This window comes from Eupeodes corollae, chromosome 1, assembly GCF_945859685.1.
Source record: "Eupeodes corollae chromosome 1, idEupCoro1.1, whole genome shotgun sequence".
Taxonomy (NCBI): domain Eukaryota; kingdom Metazoa; phylum Arthropoda; class Insecta; order Diptera; family Syrphidae; genus Eupeodes; species Eupeodes corollae.
In genome coordinates this window covers 272,869,662-272,894,064 of record NC_079147.1, presented here as the reverse complement: position 1 = coordinate 272,894,064, position 24,403 = coordinate 272,869,662, and the positions used below count along the sequence as shown (strand labels likewise).

At 30.5% G+C, this 24,403-nt stretch overlaps 2 protein-coding genes across 12 annotated transcripts in view; one reads left to right on the top strand and one right to left on the bottom strand.

Moving 5' to 3' along the window:
• The window catches only part of LOC129943409 (uncharacterized), a 119,607-nt gene that overhangs the window by 68,864 nt on the left and 26,340 nt on the right, over positions 1-24,403 (bottom strand). The gene's annotated exons all lie outside the window — the stretch shown is intronic.
• LOC129943410 (uncharacterized) lies at positions 1,449-11,751 on the top strand. 10 transcript variants are annotated; one of them, XM_056052841.1, is made up of 8 exons: positions 1,449-1,747; positions 1,850-2,028; positions 4,049-4,192; positions 4,266-4,444; positions 5,845-5,946; positions 7,025-7,138; positions 7,375-8,268; positions 8,415-11,751. In XM_056052841.1, exon 8 carries the CDS (start codon positions 8,813-8,815, stop codon positions 11,150-11,152), a length of 2,340 nt encoding a protein of 779 aa, XP_055908816.1. In that variant the 5' UTR covers positions 1,449-1,747; positions 1,850-2,028; positions 4,049-4,192; positions 4,266-4,444; positions 5,845-5,946; positions 7,025-7,138; positions 7,375-8,268; positions 8,415-8,812; the 3' UTR covers positions 11,153-11,751. The 10 variants fall into 10 exon arrangements, with proteins under 10 accessions (XP_055908816.1, XP_055908810.1, XP_055908815.1 ...); XM_056052835.1 differs by having other exon boundaries at positions 1,449-1,775; positions 1,850-1,962; XM_056052840.1 differs by having other exon boundaries at positions 1,449-1,775; positions 4,049-4,164.

Genomic DNA, 24,403 nt, shown 5'->3' with positions numbered 1-24,403 from the left:
GATAGTATTTCATAAAACTTTCAACAAATCTTTATAAGTAGGTAGATTTTCACTGTCATATATAAATCTTTAAAAAACCACTGAACAAGGGTTTCAACAGCAAATGTCAAAATCATTTGAAAAGTAAAATTTTCTTTGAAATGAATCCGTCCTCTTTACGAGGCTACAACTTCATGTCTTTTGAAATATAATATACAAATTTACATCATAATACATTTATCAAAAACCATGAAAACAATAAATGCATAACTGATGAGAATATCTTAAAACTGCAGCTAGAAGTCAAAGATTTTTTCTTTGCTTCGTACAATTTATTGTAAAGAACTTTGTTGTGATTAACCTAAGCCTTAAAAGCACTGTTTTTGGTTATCTTTAACGTTTTCGAAGAACTACATATGTACATTATAAAAACTTTCTGTCAGAAAAATTATATAGTGCGAGATTCGAATTAAGGACGGACAACTCGAACCTTTAAAAAGGTATTGTTTTGAGACAGAAAAGACATAATTTTGCCGATCATCGTTATATTTTAAAGCTAAATTAAATATTATAAGTAATAGTTTGATATAAGGTAAGTACTTAACCTGTACCTATGTTTTTTTTTTATAATTTTGTATATCATTTAAATTTTCCATTCTTTAATTGCAGTTACTTTATCAATGGTTTTTTCCTTTTGACAAGATTTGGATGACAAATTCTAAGTTTTCATTTGCTTTACATACCGACATATTTTTGCAAGATGAACGCATATGTAGCTTTATGAGCCCAACAAAAATAAATTTGAAGTTTTTGACATAAAAAGAAAAGTTATTGAGTTTAAAATTTCGGCTGCACGTACTGCATGAATTGTTAAGGCGACATGTAAACATATACCTAGAAAAGAGATGTAAGCTCACCATTTAATTTTGTTGTTTAACTTCGCGCCAACAAGAGAACAAAACATTCATTTTGCTTTCATTATCGACCTATCTCGCTCAGAAGCATCTAAAAAAGAATGCAAGCGCAAAGGGTTCTCATTTATATATATATTATATATGCATGTGATGCACATGTACATTAGGGTGCGTTACTCGCAACTACTTTTTCTTTTATCTCTGTTCTGAAAAATTTAATGCAAGGAAAAATTTGAGCCCGAAATATTAATATTAGCTTAATAATACTTAGCTTCATAATAATTCATCTTTACCAGACACCTATCGTCAATGGATACTTTGAGAGCTGGAGGAGATAATTCTATAAAATTCCGCTGAGCCATTCAAATTCAAAGATAGAAAAACAAGTTTGTGCCATTAATGGCAAGTCTCACATGCCATAGGCGAGTAATTAAAATTAAGGACTCAAGTTTTTGTTTGACAATTTCAAAAAATTCCTATCACAGAAAAAAATATAAATAGCAAAAAAAGCCACCTTAATGTGAATATATTGTTGGTTAGAAGGCAGGTCACCAATACATAATGCCAGTTTAGTTTGCGTTCGATGAGATTGCACAAATACAAACGCATTTCACTTATTTTTTGGATGATCTACCAATACATATTGGTAATTTACATAAGTATATAGAGAAAAAGAAAGCGAATAAAGTTATCCGCCATTGTATTCAGCGGTTTTATTCAGTATTATTCTTCTTTCAGACAGTTGCTAAAAACAATTGCCAAAAGCCGAAGTCAATTCGACTCAAGTATCCACTTAGAAGAGATCTAGAAAGAACATTACCAAAGTTTTTATTTTTACGCAGTTGCAATTGCAAGTGAGTTCCAGTTTTGAACATAAATTATGTGAGTGAGTTTTGTATTGATATTTTATTTTAAAATTTGTATGCTGAATAAATTTTTTGCAACATTTTTTTCAGTATTTTTGTTCCAGACAGTTTCTAAAAACAATTGCCAAAAGCCGAATGCAATCCAAATATCCACTAAGAAGAGATTTAGAAAGAAAATTACCAAAGTTTTTACGCAGTTGCAAGTGAGTTTCTGTTTTGAACAGGAGATACCTTTAATTATTAACATTATTCAAGTACCTACGAACAAAGTGAGTTTTCTATTAATATTTTATTTTAAAGATCTTATATTGAATTTATAAAAACGTGCATCATTTTACTTTTTTGCCAACAATGTTAGGCCTTTCGGCAGTTCAAAATAAAACTCCCTAGATTTTTGTTTATGTTACTGAATTTTAAAAAATGTGCAACACTGCTTCGTGGCTGCGCCGATAACTTTATTTTTTCTTAACTTCCCATATTAAGTCATTGTAATGGGTCCGACGTGATATCGAACAAATATTTTTTTTTTTGAAAAAAATTGTCTTTTTTATAAATCAAAAAAAAAACTTAAAAAAAATATTTGTCACCTCGAAAATTGCAAGAATAAGAAATAATTTTATCTTCAAAACAATTTTGTGCAACTAAGAATAACGTTTCTAACATCAGGTAAAATTTTGAGAAAAATCGAATCGACAGTTTTTTTTTTATAAAAAATAAAAACTTAAAAAAACATTACTCAAAGTAAATAAAAATTGAATTTGGACTTAAATATCTTTTCGAAACTTTGAGCTATTGGCATAACACAAATTTTGTTTTTTAAAAAATATTATTTTCTTTCTTCAGTAACATTTTGAGAAAAATCCAATGGACATTTTTTTTGCAAAAAATTAAAAACCTCAAAAAAAAATAACAAAAGTTGGTAAAAATTGATTTTTGACTTAAATATCTTTTCAAAACCTTGAGCTATTGGCTTAAAATTAACTTTTTACTATGAGAAATATTGTTTTCAACATTCTGTCAAATTTTGACAAAAATCCAATAGACAATTTTCTTACAAAAAATAAAAACTTTAAAAAAAATTAATAAAAGCTGGTAAAAATTTATTTTACACTCAATTATCTTTTTTAAAATCTTTATCTTTAAACTAATTTTATCTAAGAAAAACTGTTGTGAAGATTCGATAAAATTTTAAGTAAAATCAATCGTACAGTTTCTTAACATCAAAATATACCTTATAAAAGCATTAGTAAGAGTTCATAAAAATGGATTTTCGACTCAAATATCTTTTTTTAAATTAAAAATATTCGATTCAAACTCATTTTACTGACAGAAAATATAATTTTCGACATTCACTAAATTTTTAATTAAAAACCAAGTCAGTTTTTTTTATAAAATATAAAATCTGTAAAAAATAGTACGAAAATTTTGAAAAAAACGATGTATCTCGTGAAAAATAGAAGGTATTGACTTAAAATTTATTTCATTCATCCAATTTATAATTGTTTATTTAATAAATGCTACTAAAATTGATAAAATCTGGTTTTCGACTAAAAATATGGTTAAAAACTGATTTTGAAATGATACTATTTCATTATAACTATGCAAAATATTGTTGGTAATTTTAAAATTTTTAAGAAAGAAACCACGAAACCCTAAAAACTTTTAAGCACGACAAATCGATAGACGGGATGGGAAGTTATCAGTGTGACTCGCATCCCAGCCGCTTTTATTTTATATTTTCATTTTAATGATTGTATTTGGTTCAATTTGGATTGTGTCGCGGTTATTTTGTATTTAACTCTCGAACGGCGCGCACAAAGTGTACACAAGTATATATATATATATGCATGTGATGCACATGTACATTAGGGTGCGTTTCTTGCGACTACTTTTTTCTTTATCTCTGTTCTGAAAAATTTAATCGAAAGGAAAACAAGTTTGTGCCATTAATGGCAAATCTCACATGCCATAGGCGAGTAATTAAAATAAAGGACTTAAGTTTTTGTTTGACATTTTCAAAAAAATTCCCATCACAGAACAAAATAAAAATAGCAAAATAAGCCACCTTAATGTGCACATTTTGTTGGTTAGAAGGCAGCTCACCAATACATCATTCCAATATAGTTTGCGTTTGACGAGATTGCACAAATACAAACGCATTTCACTTATTTTTCGGTTGATCTACCAATACATATTGGTAATTTACATAAGTATATAGAGAAAAAGAAAGCGAATAAAGTTATCCGCCATTGTATTCAGCGGTTTTATTCAGTATTATTCTTCTTTCAGACAGTTGCTAAAAACAATTGCCAAAAGCCGAAGTCAATTCGACTCAAGTATCCACTTAGAAGAGATCTAGAAAGAACATTACCAAAGTTTTTATTTTTACGCAGTTGCAATTGCAAGTGAGTTCCAGTTTTGAACATAAATTATGTGAGTGAGTTTGTATTGATATTTTATTTTAAAATTTGTATGCTGAATAAATTTTTTGCAACATTTTTTTCAGTATTTTTGTTCCAGACAGTTTCTAAAAACAATTGCCAAAAGCCGAATGCAATCCAAATATCCACTAAGAAGAGATTTAGAAAGAAAATTACCAAAGTTTTTACGCAGTTGCAAGTGAGTTTCTGTTTTGAACAGGAGATACCTTTAATTATTAACATTATTCAAGTACCTACGAACAAAGTGAGTTTTCTATTAATATTTTATTTTAAAGATCTTACCTATATTGAATTTATAAAAACGTGCATCATTTTACTTTTTTGCCAACAATGTTAGGCCTTTCGGCAGTTCAAAATAAAACTCCCTAGATTTTTGTTCATGTTACTGAATTTTAAAAAATGTGCAACACTGCTTCGTGGCTGCGCCGATAACTTTATTTTTTCTTAACTTCCCATATTAAGTCATTGTAATGGGTCCGACGTGATATCGAACAAATATTTTTTTTTTGAAAAAAATTGTCTTTTTTATAAATCAAAAAAAAAACTAAAAAAAAATATTTGTCACCTCGAAAATTGCAAGAATAAAAAATGATTTTATCTTCAAAGCAATTTTGTGCAACGAAGAATAACGTTTCTAACATGAAGTAAAATTTTGAGAAAAATCGAATCGATAGTTTTTTTTATAAAAAATAAAAACCTATAAAAACATTACTCAAAGTAGGTAAAAATTAAATTTGGACTTAAATATCTTTTCGAAACTTTGAGCTATTGGCATAACACAAATTTGGTTTTTAAAAATATTATTTTCTTTCTTCGGTAAAAAAATCCAATAGAAATTTTTTTTTTGCAAAAAATTTCTGAAAAATTTGAGCCCTAAATATTAATATAAGATTAATAATTCTTAACATAATAATAATACATCGTTACCTATCTCATTACTTATTTCTTGGATTATATATCATACCATAGTACCTTCAACTTTAAAAACAAGAAATGATAAATATGTATTACCTCCAAAATTGTATGCATCGAAGAATAACGTTTTTGAGATCTGCAATTTTTTTTAAAAAAATCGAATTTACAATTTGTTTTACAAAAGTATAAACCTAAAAAATTCCTTCTTAAAGTAGGTAGACAATTATTTTTGTCTCAAATATCGCTGTTTCAATAAAAAATATTGACTGCACCTTGAACCAATTTTATCTCATAAAACAATACCAGTTGACAACTTTTTTTAGAAGAAACTTAATCCTCCAAATTTAACTTAAAATTGATAAAAATTGTTTTCTACTAAAGTTCTTGAGAACAAAAAATATATTGCCCCCAAACTATTCTTAACTTGCAAAAATGTTATTGTATGTAAAACTTGATGAAATATGGACAGACAAACACGAATAGAAAGTTATCAGATATTCATCTCAGCTTTTTTTTGCGATAGATTTTTGAAATGTTTCTAAATAATTGAACGAATGCATCATCTGCAAATATTCAAATTTTATAATAATTTTTGCTGCATAAAATGACAAGAATTGATTGAATACATCATAAAATTTCATTTTTTTTAAATTATTGTGTATATGTATTGAAAAAATGGTTATTTAAACAATGTTACGCCTTTAATTAATTTTTAAACATTACTTTTAGTTTGAGCACTATCAAAAATTGAGGAAAAATATTCAAATATGGATTTAGTCCGAGAAAAATTAAAAAATTGGAATATGGAGCACTTAACAGACGCTTTTATAAGTGAGTATTTTACATTTCTAGTCAAAAAATATTTGTTCTTATAATATTTCTATTAACACTCGTATTTATTTCATGTTTGTAAGCTTTTTTGGGCTGTATTTTAGGAAAAGCAAAATTCACTTGTTTTTAGAAAAGTACAAATTCAAAATTAAATTAAATGGTAAAATGCTTATGGAAATTAAAAAAGAACAAATGCCAATTTAAAATTGAGCTCTACTTAAAAGTCTATATCTATAAATTTATTATGTCATTTGAATTAGAAATACGCTTAAAAATTACACCTCAATTTCAAAAGAATAATAAATTTTCGATATCACTCCTTAACTTAGTCTGCGAAGCTTTGTTTCATTTGCTAATGAACATCGATTTTAAGGACCATTTATTCAATGTCTTATAAGTCATTTCACATCCACTACTAGGTGAAGAAATCGACGATGAAGCCTTTGTTCAACTAGAATATGTAAATGTTTGTGAAATTATTAAGAAAGCTGGCCCAAGAATCAAGTTTTGGAATAAATTTGCAGCTGAATATAAGAAGAACGAAAACGTAAGATTGATAAAAAATCCTATATCAGAAGTATAACTCTACCAAACTTGATTATATTTGAAAAAAAAAAAGATTTATTATCAAATCATATGAATTATATACACATAATATCAGTGGCAATACAGCCAATACAATACTTAAAATTATTTCGATTTGTTTAAATATAAATATGTTAATATCAATATGTACTATGAACCCATTTTTATATTTAAACACACATTAATAAGTTGTCTTTTTTATTTATCCGCTTTGAAACCAATTTTTTATTTCTTTTTCCCAACATAATCGAACACAATTTGTTTCCTTCCTCACAACTCGGGACAATTTCGTTCCTTTTTATTTTGCTACGAAATGTAAGCTGGATATTAAACAAATCAATATCATCACATATATCGAGATACGTACTTTCCTAAATTTGTTAATTAGAAAGAAATATGAAAAAATGCATGTACCTAACATATGAATATATTTTATTTTAAATCAATTCATTTTTAATTCCTAATATATAACCATGTTTAAAAAAAATATTAGATTGATGTAGTGTCCATCGACACGCTATCTGATGTTACCCAGCCACTTTCTCCCTGGACTTCAAGCTCAATCGAGATTGAAAACATAGAAGACTTGGATAAAACTCTTCAATTTGTAAGTATTTTTATTACTTATTATTTCGAACTCTTTAATGAACAATATATTTCGAGAAAATGGTTGCATTAATAATAATACTAAATTATGCGGAACTTATCGAATTCTCTATTAACTAAATATAATGAGAGCCTTTTTCAATATTTGTTTTTGATAATTACCCCCTCTTTAAAATTAAGTCGACCATTTTCTACTTACAAAACAATTAAGCAACATTTGTGTTTATTTTTTTAAAGGTCCTAGAAGATCAATCAAACCCAAATTGTTCAAACAAAAACCATACATCTGTTTCTAAAGGAACAGTTAAAGAATATCTATCTCATGGTGAAGGCAAAGTGCTAAAAACATTTTTTAAATCACACGGAAAACTAGACCAATTTAACAGAAATCGTTTAGCATCAATTATCATTGCTAAGGAGTTTGAGTTGGTTAACAGTTCAAATGAAAATGACTTTAAAATAACCACAGAAAGATTTAAAGAACTCACACAACAAATACTCGAAATTTTTCCTACTGAATCACCATCTATATACTTCAACCCATATATGAAAGACACAAAACGAAGGGCATCTGGAAAACTGTGGGAACGATTGCAAACATTTAAAAAAACAATTCGACGATCTAAGACACTTTCAATCCAACATTCAGATTCAACACCAACTATTAAAACCTCGGAAATTGAAAAAATTAATGAAAAATTACAGTTCCTTTATAACTATCTAGAACCATATGATAAAATTGTTGAATTTTGGAATGATACTGTAGAAGCAAGGGCTGAACTTTTTAAACCAGAATCAAATCTAACAATAGGTTCATATGTGGACAAATTTCCTATTTTAAAGAGTGCTGAAGGATATAAACTTTATAAAATAGATTTTGACCATTACTACAAGGACAAATCAAACAATTTGCTACACAAGTGGACTGAAATAAACACGAAACTCATAAACATTGCTGAAAAGAAAAATAAACCAGAAATAAAGAATCTTTTAACATTTAAAAGCAACATAATTGGATTCTTTCTTTTACCATATCTTTTATCCACTCCAGTCTTAGGAAAAAGAAAACTTACACAGACTAAACGCAGCACGAAGCTTGAAAGTGCTGATTCCTTTTTTATTTTTGTTTCGGTAAGATTTGTTGTATGACTTATAAATACATTATATTTAAGTTTATCTTCACATTTTTCTATTTTTCTTTCTGTAGTTTTTAGTTGTTTATGCATTCAATTTCACTACAATTATAATATATTGACTAAACAAATTTAAATTTTCAGTGCTCAAGCCGAATTCAAGAAAAGTTGGTAGAGGTAAGGAGATTGCTTCAAGTCAATAAGCAAACCTTACAACCAACTGTAATTCTTGTGGGTGAAAATAAAGCTGATATCACGGAGGCATATTTAGCAATTGATGACAGTCTGTACAACTGCGAAGGTCCCATAGAGGCAATAGATGCATGCTTCAAGAGCTACACAGCATTGAACGCCAAATTTCCTGAGTCCGCACATCATATTTGGATGCTCATCCAAAAGTACATTTATAATATCAGCACCGTACACGACAAAAATTACACTACAGTTAACTCGCTAATTAGCGACCTTACGTAAGTCCTTAGCATTATAATTTTTTTTTTGCTTAAATATATTAAAAGTTAAGTTACTATAATTTATTTTAAATGGAGTGCTTTAAATGCAATGTATTTCATGCATCATTTCAAACTTATGTTCAACACTTGAAACATAAACATAAATATGTAAATATATATAAATGTCAAAAATGTAATGAAGAAAGATCATTTATTTATTTTAATAGTTTTAAAAAACACATAAGCAAGCATTTTATGAATCCTTTGGATAAATTTGCAAAACATTTAGGTGAAAAAAATACTCACATAATTCCTCATAATACAATTGATGTGGAAAACCCATTTCAAACCGGGGGTTCACTACAAAATATAAGCATTAACATTTTAAGAGATAATGCTAATTTAGAACTCATTTCGAACCTTTACAAGAAAAATAGTATATGTAAAAAGGATGTGCAGTACATAGTAACAGCTTTTGACGCCTATTTTAACAGCGATTTCCTTAAAACTCTTTTTAAAGGTGTTAATAAAAGTTATGCGCAGGCTATACAAAATCCTTTCAAACATATCTCGACAGAATATAAACGAATAAACATGTTAAGAGAAAATGGTTTGTACTTTTCTTCATCGTCTGCCACTATAGGCAATCGACTAGATTATACAAATCTTGAAAATCGCACAATACTTCAAAACATCACAGTGAAGGAAAAATATATTTCACTTAAGCGTTATATGATTGTGTTTTTAGAAAATAGTTCGGTTTTCGATCATATAATGGAGTATATTAACGAATTGAAACTTGAAACCAATTCTGTTAGTAACGTAATGCAAACCGCGTTTTGGAAAGAAAAAGTTACTCAATATTCTCCTCAATGTATTGTTCTACCATTACTTGTGTACTTCGATGACTTCGAGGTTAATAACCCTCTTGGTTCAAGGAATGGCTACCAAAAGATAGGTGGTGTTTACGTGTCGTTTCCGTTTCTTTCGCCGCTGTATCGTTCCAAATTAGAAAATATTTTTGTGACATTATTGTTTCATACACTTGACAAAAAAGCATACGGTAATAGCGTCTTCCGGCCCCTAATTGATGAATTGAAAGACCTTGAAATTAACCCCTTAAAAATATCTAATAAACAGGTTTTTTTTGTCCTTGTTTCTTGTATAGGTGATAATTTAGGACTTAATTCCATGCTTGGCTTCACTGAAAGTTTTTCTTGTAACTTTTTTTGCAGAATATGCAAAATGCAGAAGAGCGATGCACAAACTGCCATTACAGAAAATCCTTTCTTGATTAGAAATCCAAAAAATTATGCAGATGATTTGAAAAAACATGACGTTAAAAAAACTGGTATTTTATCATCATGTATTTTCAATGAACTTCGCAATTTCCATGTTTGCCGAAATTTTAGTGTTGATTTACTTCATGATCTTTACGAGGGTATTTGTGGTTTTGAAACAGCATTTATATTGCATTCATTTATTAAAAATTCAAAATATTTCACTTTAGAAATATTAAATAATAGAATTATAGGGTTCTTTTATGGGCGATTCGAAGGTTTAAACAAACCTCAAGAGCTCAGTATGGATAATTTAAAAAATCATAAGCTAAGATATTCAGCTTCAGAACTAATATGGTTTATGAAATACCTGCCACTTATTATTTCAGACTTGGTGCCTGAATCCGACATTTTATGGAATTTTTTTTTAATTTTAAAAGAAATAATAGAATTACTATTTTTAGAAAGCATTGACGAACAAATTATTAGTTGCTTGGAAAATTTAATAAGAAAGCATCACACTTTATATTTAACTCACTTTAAAATGCCACTCAGGCCAAAGCATCACTTTCTTACTCATTATCCATTCATAATGCGAAAATTTGGCCCGTTGAAACAATTTTGGGTTATGCGACACGAAGCAAAGCATAAAGAATTAAAACAAATTGCAAATTCTACACGATCTCGAATAAATATTTGCCATACAATTGCGGAACGGATTCAGCTATCATTTTTCCAAAGTAAATTTCAAAACGATTTTGAAAATAAGATCATTTCTGGAAAAGAAATCAAATGTTTTAACCCTTTCAACAATATTTCTGTTTATATTGCTCAGTTGAAAAACTTAGACAGCAACACTAAGTTTTGTAAGTGGACAGCAATTTGTGATATAAAAATTAAAATAGGAATGGTAATAGAATTTAATAACATTGATAATATTCCATGCTTTGGGCTTGTAGAATTGATAGGTATAGTGCGCGAAGCAAATATTTTCTGCATTTGCAAGCTACTGAAAACAATGTTTTTTGATAGGCACAATTATGCATTCTTGGTGGAAAAAACGAATTTATTTAAAATTATTGAGTTTAAATTAAATGTAACAAATATACGTTCTATAATTTTATCTGATCGGGAATTATATGTTACTTAACTAATTTAAATGTAATTCCACCCTCTATCACGTTAACCTACGCTTTTATAAGAAATATTTTCCTTTAGTAAGAATAATATCTATTTATTGCTTATTCTAAATAAGATTCTCTTATATAAATTTCCTACCTTATAATCAGATAGACGACGAATGTCCCTTAACGTATGCTTGCATACGGTTTCAATTTAAAAATTACATTACTTGTATAAATTCATTTTTTTCTTTAAATCAAAAAAAAAAAACAAGCATCAACAGCTACACAGAATTGAACGATAAGTTTCAAAGTATAATTATTCTTTTATATTCTTCACACTTTTCATAATCAAAACTCCTTTTTCTTTGCTCCTAATATCATTTGGATGCTACACCTAAATTAAATTCATAGTTTCAATGGCACGACCAGAATCACACTAATGTTAAATATCACTAATTTGATTTCTAATCAAACAAAATATCTTTTTAAAATATAAACAAAAAGAAAATCTTTATTGTTTTAAATTGAGTTCCTAAAATGTAATGTATTTCATGATACATTCTAAACTTGTGTTCAACATTTGAAAATGTCCAACAGAACGAAAATTTATTTTAATAGTTTTAAGGATCACCTATGCAAGGATTCTAATTTTCTTTTTGATACAAGTAAAATATTTTTTCAGAATTTATCATTGTTTAAATAACAATAGTCTTCACTTTTATTACAGCTTTTTCCAATTAATCTCGTGATTAATTTTAGAATCTGTTGGTTGGGTATTTTTTGAGCGTGTTGTTAATAAACCCACTTCCAAGTTAAAGTTCTATTTATCAGAGGGTTCATAATTTGCTTGATATAGATCATATCGTTATTTTACTCATAACTCATGACATGACACATGCGTTATAATATAAAATTTATAATTATATTTTATGATTTTTCTTTGTTATTTAATTAATTACATACTTGTAATAAATATAAGTTAAGTTTGTAAAATCAAAGTTATCGTTAAATTAAAATATGATGTAACAAAATATAAAAGACTTTATTATTTATAAGACAAAACAAAATTTTTTTCACTGAACCTTCCATAAGAATGGTCAATCATTTATCGAATTTTATTCAATTTTCGGATACGTTTGGGTATTCTGGTATTATTTTCTGAATTTTCGCAAAAACATTTCAGATTTAATATTGCAATGTACAAGTTGGACTCAATGTAGATCTCATAAAGTAAGTATTTCTTGATAATTCTATGCTTGCAAGTATTTTATTTTTCAAATTCATATCTTCAAAATAATTGCAAGAACAATTCTATAACTTTTATACTCAACTGAGTATATAAGTTTTGATTTAAAATGTATTCCAACAACAATTCATGGTTAAATCCAAGTCCGTATTTGCAATGAATCTACAATAATTGGGATTTAATCTATACATTTTGGTGAACTCCAATTTTTTAAAGGTAATCTACAAACTAATTTTTGTAATGAATCAATAATTGTTGCAATTTTAACTATAAATTAAGGCGCAATGCCAATATCAAAATGTAATCTACAAAATCAGTTTGGAATTTCAACAATAATTATAGATAAAATCCCACTATTTATTTGCAACGAATCAATAATTGTAGGGATTTTAGCAATAAACTAGGGTGCAATCCCAAAATAAAAAGGTAATTTTCAAAACTTGTTGGGAATATCAACAATAATGATAGGTGATAAACCATTCTGTATACGCATTTGATCAATAGTTGTTGGGATTGTATCAATAAATTTAGGAGAAACCCCAAAATTTAAGGGAAAACTACAAATCAAATTGGGAATTCCAACAACAATTGCAGGTAAAACCCCATTATTTATATGCAATTTATCAATAATTGTTGCAATTTTAACTATAAATTAAGGTGCAATGCCAATATCAAAATGTAATCTACAAAATCAGTTTGGAATTTCAACAATAATTATAGATAAAATCCCACTATTTATTTGCAACGAATCAATAATTGTAGGGATTTTAGCAATAAACTAGGGTGCAATCCCAAAATAAAAAGGTAATTTTCAAAACTTGTTGGGAATATCAACAATAATGATAGGTGATAAACCATTCTGTATACGCATTTGATCAATAGTTGTTGGAATAGTATCAATAAATTTAGGAGAAACCCCAAAATTTAAGGGAAAACTACAAATCAAATTGGGAATTCCAACAACAATTGCAGGTAAAACCCCATTATTTATATGCAATTTATCAATAATTGTTGCAATTTTAACTATAAATTAAGGTGCAATGCCAATATCAAAATGTAATCTACAAAATCAGTTTGGAATTTCAACAATAATCATAGATAAAATCCCACTATTTATTTGCAACGAATCAATAATTGTAGGGATTTTAGCAATAAACTAAGGTGCAATCCCAAAATAAAAAGGTAATCTTCAAAACTTGTTGGGAATATCAACAATAATGATAGGTGATAAACCATTTTGTATACGCATTTGATCAATAGTTGTTGGGATTGTATCAATAAATTTAGGAGAAACCCCAAAATTTAAGGGAAAACTACAAATCAAATTGGGAATTCCAACAACAATTGCAGGTAAAACCCCATTATTTATATGCAATTTATCAATAATTGTTGCAATTTTAACTATAAATTAAGGTGCAATGCCAATATCAAAATGTAATCTACAAAATCAGTTTGGAATTTCAACAATAATCATAGATAAAATCCCACTATTTATTTGCAACGAATCAATAATTGTAGGGATTTTAGCAATAAACTAAGGTGCAATCCCAAAATAAAAAGGTAATCTTCAAAACTTGTTGGGAATATCAACAATAATGATAGGTGATAAACCATTTTGTATACGCATTTGATCAATAGTTGTTGGGATTGTATCAATAAATTTAGGAGAAACCCCAAAATTTAAGGGAAAACTACAAATCAAATTGGGAATTCCAACAACAATTGCAGGTAAAACCCCATTATTTATATGCAATTTATCAATAATTGTTGCAATTTTAACTATAAATTAAGGTGCAATGCCAATATCAAAATGTAATCTACAAAATCAGTTTGGAATTTCAACAATAATCATAGATAAAATCCCACTATTTATTTGCAACGAATCAATAATTGTAGGGATTTTAGCAATAAACTAAGGTGCAATCCCAAAATAAAAAGGTAATCTTCAAAACTTGTTGGGAATATCAACAATAATGATAGGTGATAAACCATTTTGTATACGCATTTGATCAATAGTTGTTGGGATTGTATCAATAAATTTAGGAGAAACCCCAAAATTTAAGGGAAAACTACAAATCAAATTGGGAATTCCAACAACAATTGCAGGTAAAACCCCATTATTTATATGCAATTTATCAATAATTGTTGCAATTTTAACTATAAATTAAGGCGCAATGCCAATATCAAAATGTAATCTACAAAATCAGTTTGGAATTTCAACAATAATTACAGATAAAATCCCACTATTTATATGCAACGAATCAATAATTGTAGGGATTTTAGCAATAAACTAAGGTGCAATCCCAAAATAAAAAGGTAATCTTCAAAACTTGTTGGGAATATCAACAATAATGATAGGTGATAAACCATTCTGTATACGCATTTGATCAATAGTTGTTGGAATTGTACCAAAATTTAAGGGGAAACTACAAAATAAATTGGGAATTCCAACAACAATTTTAGGTAATATCCCAGTATTTATATGCAATGAATCAATCATTTTTTGTATTTTATCAATAAATTTGGATGCAATACCAACATTTTTATGGTAATGTACAAAACCAGTTGGGAATTTCAACAATAATAATAGTTATAATCTCATTTTATATTTCAAATTTAGCAAAAATTATTGGTGGTTACCAGTTAAATTTAGTTAGAATCACTAACAAAAAAATTAATAAGCACTCATTCGGGTATTTCAACTATTAATATAGAAAAAATCCCTTTTCAGATGTTTAATATAACTATAATCATTGGGCTTTTCCCATAAAATTTGGGTTTAAACTCTATAATATGTAGGCAATATCAAACAATATTTAGGTATCTAAGCAATATTTTGTAGTAATCGAGTTTGGTTGAATGGAATTGAATTGAAATGATATACCTATACAACTTTTCTTTACCAATAAAGTATTGTCAGATATCCAATACATTTTTGTGGGTTTTGTAACAATAAAAAGTAGAAGTCACGAAAACGCCTATATATATGGTTGCATTATACGTGAAAATTGAGCTAAATTACCAATAAGTTCTCTGAGTGTATGATAAAAAATATTGGTTTAACCCTTAAAAATGATAGATAAAGTTACTTTTTAAATATTACTGTTCAATACCTAAAACACTTAATACGAATTTCTTGACCCAAAGTTCTAATCTCCAAATCTCGGTTTATTGAAAAAATAGAACTCCATTGAGTTCTAACTAACTTTTTCGTCAAGTTCTTAAGTATTAAGGCCCAACTATAATAGGCATCAGCAAACATAAGCTTATGTCAAAAGCCCAACGAAAATTCACTTAAGTTTGCGAAATTACTGCATAGCCATAATGAAAATTTGCTCACGTATCTACATGTCAGATTCTACTTATGCGGCGAGCGACTGGTATCGCTCTTGCTTAAGTGTACTTAAGTTAACGAGTTGAGAAAAATTGAACGAAACGGAGCTAGACTCCATTATGGCTGAAACACATACACGCTTCAGCTTCGGCTTCGTCTGCGTTACGTTAGGCCTGCTTCGAGGTTGCTTTGAATGACATTTCTATTATTTCATCCCTCCAAAGAGCAAATATTTTGTTTGTTGACATTTTTTTACAGCTGATGAGCTGTCAGACAAAGCAAATGTTCAGATAATTGAACTAGAGCTTCCGTTTGGAGTCACATTACGTTACATTACGTACTTTTCCTAACGATTGTCAAACGAAACGTGAGGTCGAAGCTCCATTGTGATAGCATGCATTTAATTCCTATGGCTGAACTCGTAAACGTCAGGCGAAGCCGAAGCTGAAGCGTGTTTGTGTTTCAGCCATTATGTTCACTCGTATTGATATTCTTTGTATTCGCACGTTTACTTAGGCGCGCGCATATGCTAGCTTATGCCTATTATAGTTGGGCTTTTAAAACTCCAATCTAGTTTAAAAGCTGCGGTCAAAATAAGAGCAGTGAGCAGAGGAAACCGACAAAATTGAATAAAATAAATACAGTATGGTTATTAATTGTTATAAATATTTGTATTTATTGACAAGAAAAGGTTAGATTTTATCACATAAAAGAATTAATTTCAAGCTAAAGGTTTGCCCGGTCAAAAAAGATAAGAAAAATTGTTAATATTTGGTTATAGAACCCTAATTGCCTCAAATCGTGCTTCGCCTAATAGAATCCACCAAAGCTTGACCATGCAGTCTCAACTGTAATCCAAACCTGATTCACGAGAACTAGGGCTGCTATATAAAATAATTTTGGTTTCATCCATCTATAAAATATTTCGCAAATCCTAATGGGGCCTACGAACATGGGTATTGGAAAACTGAAGTCTTAAAAGTGGGAATTTTCTTGGGCTTCTGGTGTTCACACATTTGTATTCAAATTTAATTACTTTTATTTCAGTAACAGGTAAGTGGGATAAGGCCTTCGAGCATCTTACAATCCTTCTTACCAATTTCGTTGATAAAACCTTTTTTCTGCAGCGCGTTTCAGGTTATTCTTCATAATTTTTGAAGAGATTTGAAGACTGTTTTCAGTATACAATTACCATAAACTCGATAAAACTGATATTATTTTGGCCTCTTACATAAACATTTTAAGAGCATTCAAGTAAAATTTGGAAAAAAAACCGTTATGTGATGGAATTTTTTTCCGGAAACGGATAACAAAATGTTCGATAACCAAAAAAGTAGTTGCAAGAATGTAATTAATATTGCATTGTACTAGAATATATTAATCGAGAGGTTACACTGATATTATTTTGATCGGCTCTGTAAGTTTGAGATAGAGCTTCGATCTATCAAACCTTCGAATGAGGTTTTTAAGATATTAGAATTCGTTTCAGCAATATTTTTACTCCTTCCAAAGAACTGATTGTAAAGCTAAATTTGATTTTTTAATAAAATTCAGATCACAGGGGCATTTAATGTGGCATTTTTAATAATTATAAAAATGTTATTTGGAAAAAAGACCCCTTTCAGTTTTAAGAGTGAGATGACATTATATAATTTATACAGTTATTCTCAAAATTGAGCGTTTTAATTTGTTTTAAATTGTTTAAATGTTTTGTTTTCAAAGTTCTTTTATTTAATATTTTATGTTAATTAAACAAGAGGAAAAACAATTAACAAAAAATAATAAAAATAAAAATACTAAAAAAATTATCAAATGCATGGCACGAAATTACGCGTACACTTTGAATTCAAAGAATACAAAATTTCGTGATCTTCGTTTTCAATTGACTTTTGTTGGTTGGTTTACAATTCTGCAACCTTCGCTTTATTTTTTCCCACAAATTCTTGATGGGATTGAGGTCCAGTGACTGAGGTGGGGTCTTGAGCTGGTTTCTGGCATTATACAGCAACCATTCCTTCACAACAAATTATGTGTGTTTTTTTATCTTGTTGGAAGTGAATGGTTGCTGACAATTTCAGTTTGTCTGCAGACTGTCAAATATTTCTTTTAAGAACTTCCAAAAATGTCCACTTGTCCATGATTGTGTCAATAAATTAAAAGTTACCAGTCCCATTTGTCACCATTGACCCCCATAGCATAACATTTCCTCCCCCATGCTTAACAGTGGCAAGCAAATTCTCTGTCTTGAACTGATTATTGGGCTTTTTTCAAGCAATTTGTACAATTTGGCTTCGTCCGATTTATTGTTTAAATGTAGTTTTAAAATAAAGTTTCGGATTTAAAACCGAACTCATTATTTTACTGTAAGTAGATTATTTTATTTATTTTTGTTTAATAATTAATTTAAAGTGATAAAACAGTGTTATGTGTCTTTTGGAAGCAAAAAATGCAAGACCGTCTCTAGACGGTCTTGTCGGTTTACGTGTAGTTAATGTGTTATTGTTTCTAGTAATTGTGTTTTTGTTTATAGTTATTGTGTTCATTGTTGTCAAGCCAATAAGTCAATATTTTATGATCAAATTGATTTCTTATGCGTTGGATGGATCTTCGAAAACGTCAATGCCCAACAAAAATTAATTTGGAAGAACTGACTGATGATCAGTTGGCTGAATTTATCAATTCAGTAGAAAGCGACGATGATATTTACAGCAGTGATGATACCATCTGTGATCCTGATTACGTTGTTGACAATATTGTGCCGGATAATTTAGCTGAGATTTCTGTCAATGATTCTGTAATTGAAAAATGCATCCATCAAATGAATGATGCTGAAACAACAGATGCATTTGTAAGAGCTATGCACCTAAATCTTAGCGAAATTGACAATCCAACAGCTTCCTCAACTTTTATTGCTGACACTACAGAACTGCAACAACCCACTTCATCTGCCATGACGAATTCCCGTTTGAAATATCCGAAAAGGCCACGATCTCCTTTGCCATCAATTGAAGCTTCGGGGCCAATAGCACAGCCATCTTCTGGGGGATTCAATGGAGTGCTTAGTGCTGTTACAAAGGACTCAAAAAAGCTTTCCAAATTGGTATGGCGCAAACGTTCAATACGCCTACACGTAAATGAAGTTGCATTTTATGATGATGTATCACTTCCAATGAGTGTCAAAAATCTTGACACCAATGGGGATTTTTAATCATTTTTTTACTGACGAAATTATTGAGCTTATCAATCGTTGTGCTTTGACGGTAAACATAAACTCCGGTTTCAAAACTTCTTCCTCAGAAATAAGAAATTATATTGGTATATTGATTTTTATGTCGCTGTACCGTTATCCTAATATGGATAGCTACTGGGGAAAAAATGCCTTCTCATCGGTCCAAAAATGTATGCCGTTAAAAAGATTTACTGCAATCAAGAGGTTTTTATGTTTTCAAGATGAGTCTCAACGTAGAAAAAAAAGTGAACCTGGATACGACTCTTTGTTTCGAATCCGTGTTCTAGCCAACAAACTCAATGAGCGCTTTGATTCAATCCCAAAATCAGCTAGACTTTGTGTCGATGTGCAGCACGAAGACGAAACACCATCTTCGTCAATATATGCCAAACAAACCGCACAAGTGGGGTGTCAAATTGTTTGTTCTCTGCGATTCCAATGGATTTGCCTATCGTTTTGAGGTGTACAATGGTGCAGGTGATAATGTCATCTTACCTGGCACCCCGGATCTAGGAGCTACATCCAATGTTGTTGTTCGGTTATCGCAAACAATTCCAGAGTTTGCTAACCATATACTCTACTTCGATAACTTTTATACATCACTACCTCTTTTGGTCTATTTACGAGCCCGAGGAATCTTTAGCTTAGGCACAATTAGAGGTAATTTTTTAAAAACATTTTTAGGCGATAAAATTAAATTGTACTTTATATAGCTAACCGTAGGTATACCGGCGTGCAAGTTACCGACCGATAACCAAGTCAGTAAAGAAAGTAGAGGGTATTCCATTGAATATATGATTTCAATCGATGGAGTGGATGTGAATACGGTTTTATGGAAAGATAACAAGTGTGTTCGTTTGGCATCCACCTACGTAGGCATTGAATCGTTTGAAAAATTGAACCGTGATCAAACTATAGCTTAATCAGCTCGATATGACAGAAAACACAAAACTGTTGTAGAAATATACTGCCCCCAAATCATTCGGGAATATAATGCGCATATGGGTGGAGTTGACATTATGGATGGGCTTATGGGTCGGTACCATATTCGAGGTAAAAGCCGAAACATTATGACGAGGCTCTTTCACTATTTTATTGACATGGCCGCAACGAACGCCTACATTAATATAAAAGAATTCAGGCCGGAAAACGGAATGATTTGTTGGAAGAAGAACAGCTCCTGCAGCTTCCACAATTTCGGGAGGAAATAGCTGCTGGGCTTGTTTCTTTCAAAGAAAAAAGACCAGTAGGACGACCCTCATCGGCTCAAAGTGTGGACCGACCAACATCACCAGTTCCTAGCACATCCAGTATTGGAAAGAGAGCTGTTCACCCCGTTGATGATGTTCGTTTTGATGGAGAAAATCATTTTCCGATTCGGGTGGATAGAACCGAAAAGAAAAGGTGTAAGCACTGTAAAAAGTCTGATACACAAGTCTATTGTTCCAAATGTGAACTGCATATGTGCTGTACAGCTAACAAAAATTGTTTCTGGGAATACCACCATAGAAAATAAAACTTTTTATGCTTGTTTTCTTTTTTTTTAATAAACTAATTCAGCCGCATAAAAGTATTTTTTTTACACGCAAACCGACAAGACCGTCTTGAGACGGTCATCAATAATTCTCACCTGGCGGTCGATCTGGTAAATAAATTTACCTGAAAATTTAAATATATGCTTATTTTACTTATATCTACCTTCAAAAAAAATATCAACTTGATAGGACCATTTTTACTATTTTGCCCGTTAGAGGTTTAATTTTGTGAGATGAAATGTTGAGATAGTAAAGTTTTTTTTTTTTAAATATTACCTTTTGTTTTTGTGTGTATTTGTAAGAAAAAAAAATAATTTAAAACAAATAGAAATTAAAAATAATTTTTCAAAAATATTGCAACTTAAATATGAAAGTAACAAATAACTAACTCTTAATTGAGTGTACGCTCAATGTTGGGAGCAACTGTATAGTCAATAGATTACATAACTTTGAAAATCAAGTATTTTTGAAATTTCGGTGATAAGAGTTTTCAGGAAACAATGAAATTGTGACCAATTGCTTTTAATTTTTATAATTTTATTCAATTCAACAACACAATTTTGTTTCGTAAAAAGTCAAAATTTGAACAGTTAATTGGCTCAAACAAAAAGTGATACATGCTTTTTAATTTTGTTTGTAAAACGTTAAAATTTGAAGTCAGAATTGACTTCTGGGTGCTAGATTCCTAAGCTCAAAAACGATATTAAGCCGGGTTCTAAGATATGATTAGATGTAAAGAATTACTCGAGTACTAAATATTTTAAAATTTAGTCCTAAGGATAAACTGAGAATTACTATGTCAAGTTTCTAATTACATCACACACTACTCAGCTCAAAAATGTACGGAGTAGAGACACAACACCTTGAGCGACTAGACTATATCAGGTGATAACAACACACGATATTAGTACAAACTAGAAGAACTGAGGTCTTCGAATCCAATCCCGAGGGACGGCGCAGTAGAGGAAGACCGCGACTCAGGTGGCGTGCGAAACTGGAGACAGCTAGCTAGGGACCGAGTTGGATGGAGACGCTTGTTGGTTGAGGCCCAGGTCCGCCCGGACTGTAGCGCCACCTTAAGTAAGTAAATAAGGACTGAGGAGGAAGAACAACAGGCAAAAAAAACTCTCATCAATTTCTGTGTGCGAGTACAGTTGTCAGGGATAGAGGGGACCAACAGTTTTAAGCCGAATCTGAACGGTAAATTTGAGAAAGCACTTTTCAAGACAGGAATTACTCTTGGGAGTTTGTCAATTCCTCCCAAGAGGCAGTACCCGTGAAAAAGCTTTAGGTGGCATAGGCAGGGACCGAACCCAAGACCTTTGACATGACAGTCCAACAGCTTCAGAAACTTACGTAGCGATTGTTGAAAAATAAAACAAAAGCAACAAAAATTATTTGTTGGTCATGGTTCCTTCACCCTAGACTGTAGCCCTTTTTCTGTAATCACGATTTATTTAAAACTTTTACAGAAAAAAAATCTTAAAAAGACTATTGGTCAGCCTCTAGAGTGGTCCAATTCTTTAAGTATATAGGATGCAAAGTTTAATCAGAGAGTTTAACATTACGTTTCTAACTTTCCGTCTATGACATCACAAATGTTTTGATCCTTCCTCCAAGTACAGCTGATGATGAATATACATATGTATGCACATTACACATAAATGTACGCTTAGGAAAACCATTCTGTTTTGGATTTCCCATCTTCAGAACCTTCCTTGTCTCTTTGTGGATTAAATATTAATATAATATTTTTCTAAAGAAACTCTTAGGTTTTGAATGATCTATCCCTTTTGTCTTACAGACAATTTCAAAAACACATTAACTCCAGGAACGTCCATTCTGTCACAAATTTTTGCATTGTTAAAATACAAAAAATAAACGAAACAGACTTTCCTTTTCAATCTCAATTGAATTCATAAAATGCAAAAAAAAAAAGTAAACAAAATAAAACACCATATGTCTCACCTAATCCCATATGGTCTATCAAACAGTCGCGACGACGATGACGATGAGCGACAACGACAACGACGTGAAACACACGGTGAATAAACCCGTTAAGCTATAAGCTAACCTTCCAAAACATCATCAGAGATAAAAGATCTCCAAAAACAGAAAACAAAGATTTGACAAATTATGCCCAAAGCCAATTTCGTAAGAGCGCACGCCAAAAGCTTATTCAAATCAATTCCCCATCATATACGAACGCCTGTGTTTATCACACGCGGACAGAATTTTATAGATCTCTCACTTGGCTGCTGTGTTGCATTTTGCTCAAGACATCAGTGCGAGGCGAGGTTCGTTTCCATTCGGTTCAGTGCACATAGTAGCTTCATAAGTATATGAGTTTCCCGATTACTAAAACAGCCGGCTTTAGCTGGCTGGGGCAACAAGACAAGCAGTAACAGACCAGCAAGTCGAACACAATCGATCACAAAACGTGCGCGAATGATGAATTATGCAAAACCGAATTCCGAAAATAAACCCACTGATATTAAATTCTATATAAAATAAAAAAAAAAATGATAGCTAGGTAGGTAGCTATATGTAGCCTTTTTGATTCTCTATGACGCAGGTAACAACAACCAAACAACGACGACGGAGACGGAGACTACAACCGATACAACGAACGACAAAAAGATAGATATTGTAGAAGCTGATGAGAATACGAAGAAATAAAAATCGAATTCCCCGGTATTTTATTATATACCTTTTTGTATATGGAACACAAGAACTCTCTCTATATCTTTTGTTTTCTAGGTTGAGGTAGCTTTTATCTACCTACATGTACCTAAGGCGTCATCGGTTCGAAGGTCAAGGGACGATAAAGGTCTTGCCCTTAACCCAAGTGACACACTGACGTTCGTTTTGACTGAGAAAGATATTCCACAAAAATATATAACCTACTTCCTACCTGGAACTCGCGACACTTAAGATGATTGCAGCACCTTTAAATACCGAATCAGTTTTCTTGGGAAAGCAAGAAAGAAAGCAACCAACGAATCTTAAACCTCGCGATTACCTTTTTGTTTGTTTACGCATTTATAATAATGAAATGACTAACAAAATAAACCACTATGACGAAGTAATATATACAACAGTAAAAACAACAACAACAAGAAATCATTTTGCTTACCTACTCAGGCTTCGAGGTAATAAATTAGTTTTTATAAGAATTGCAACAACAAAAATAGATTTTATACTTTTTAAAAGAGTAATTATTTATCGTCTTTAGAATGTATCAATTTTTGGCAACTTATCATTTTAACAAGAGACCTCTTTTTGAAAAATAAGCTGTCTTTAGCTTTTTTTGGTGTATTTGGTGAACCATCTAGTGCTTTCTTTTTAAATAAAAGTTTTGGACAAATAATGATATTTTCTGACTAGGCACATTAAAGCATCTGGGACGGACTCATAAAAGCCGCATGATTTTGTCGAGAATTCAATGCATATAAACTATACAGAGTGTAATAGTAATGTTTGGTCAACGATTAATGTTACCGTGCCGTTTCAACCATTTTTTTTTTTATTACTGAAAACAAATACATGTATTTTAAAGACCTCAACTAAGTCGTCTTGAGGATTTAAATTGGTCTGGCACTGTTTTGTTGGTGAACCATGAAAGACCGATCTTATGCCAACAATTCGGATAGGATTCAAGAACTTGAGCTCACATCATCTATGACTACATCCCTAAGCCATCAACAAGGTCTTAAAAATTGGAGTGACAGAATGCAATACTGTCACGCCTCCCGAGGTAGCTACTTGAGCGACGCATGTTGTGTTCAATAATTAATTTAAATGTTTGCTCTTAATTGTTTAATTTTATTTTGAAAAAATTCGGAAAGTTTATAAAGCACTTCGCCCATTTTGCGGTGTTTAGTGACATAAACACGAAAGTGGAAAAATCATAGTAGAACCGCAGTCAATATT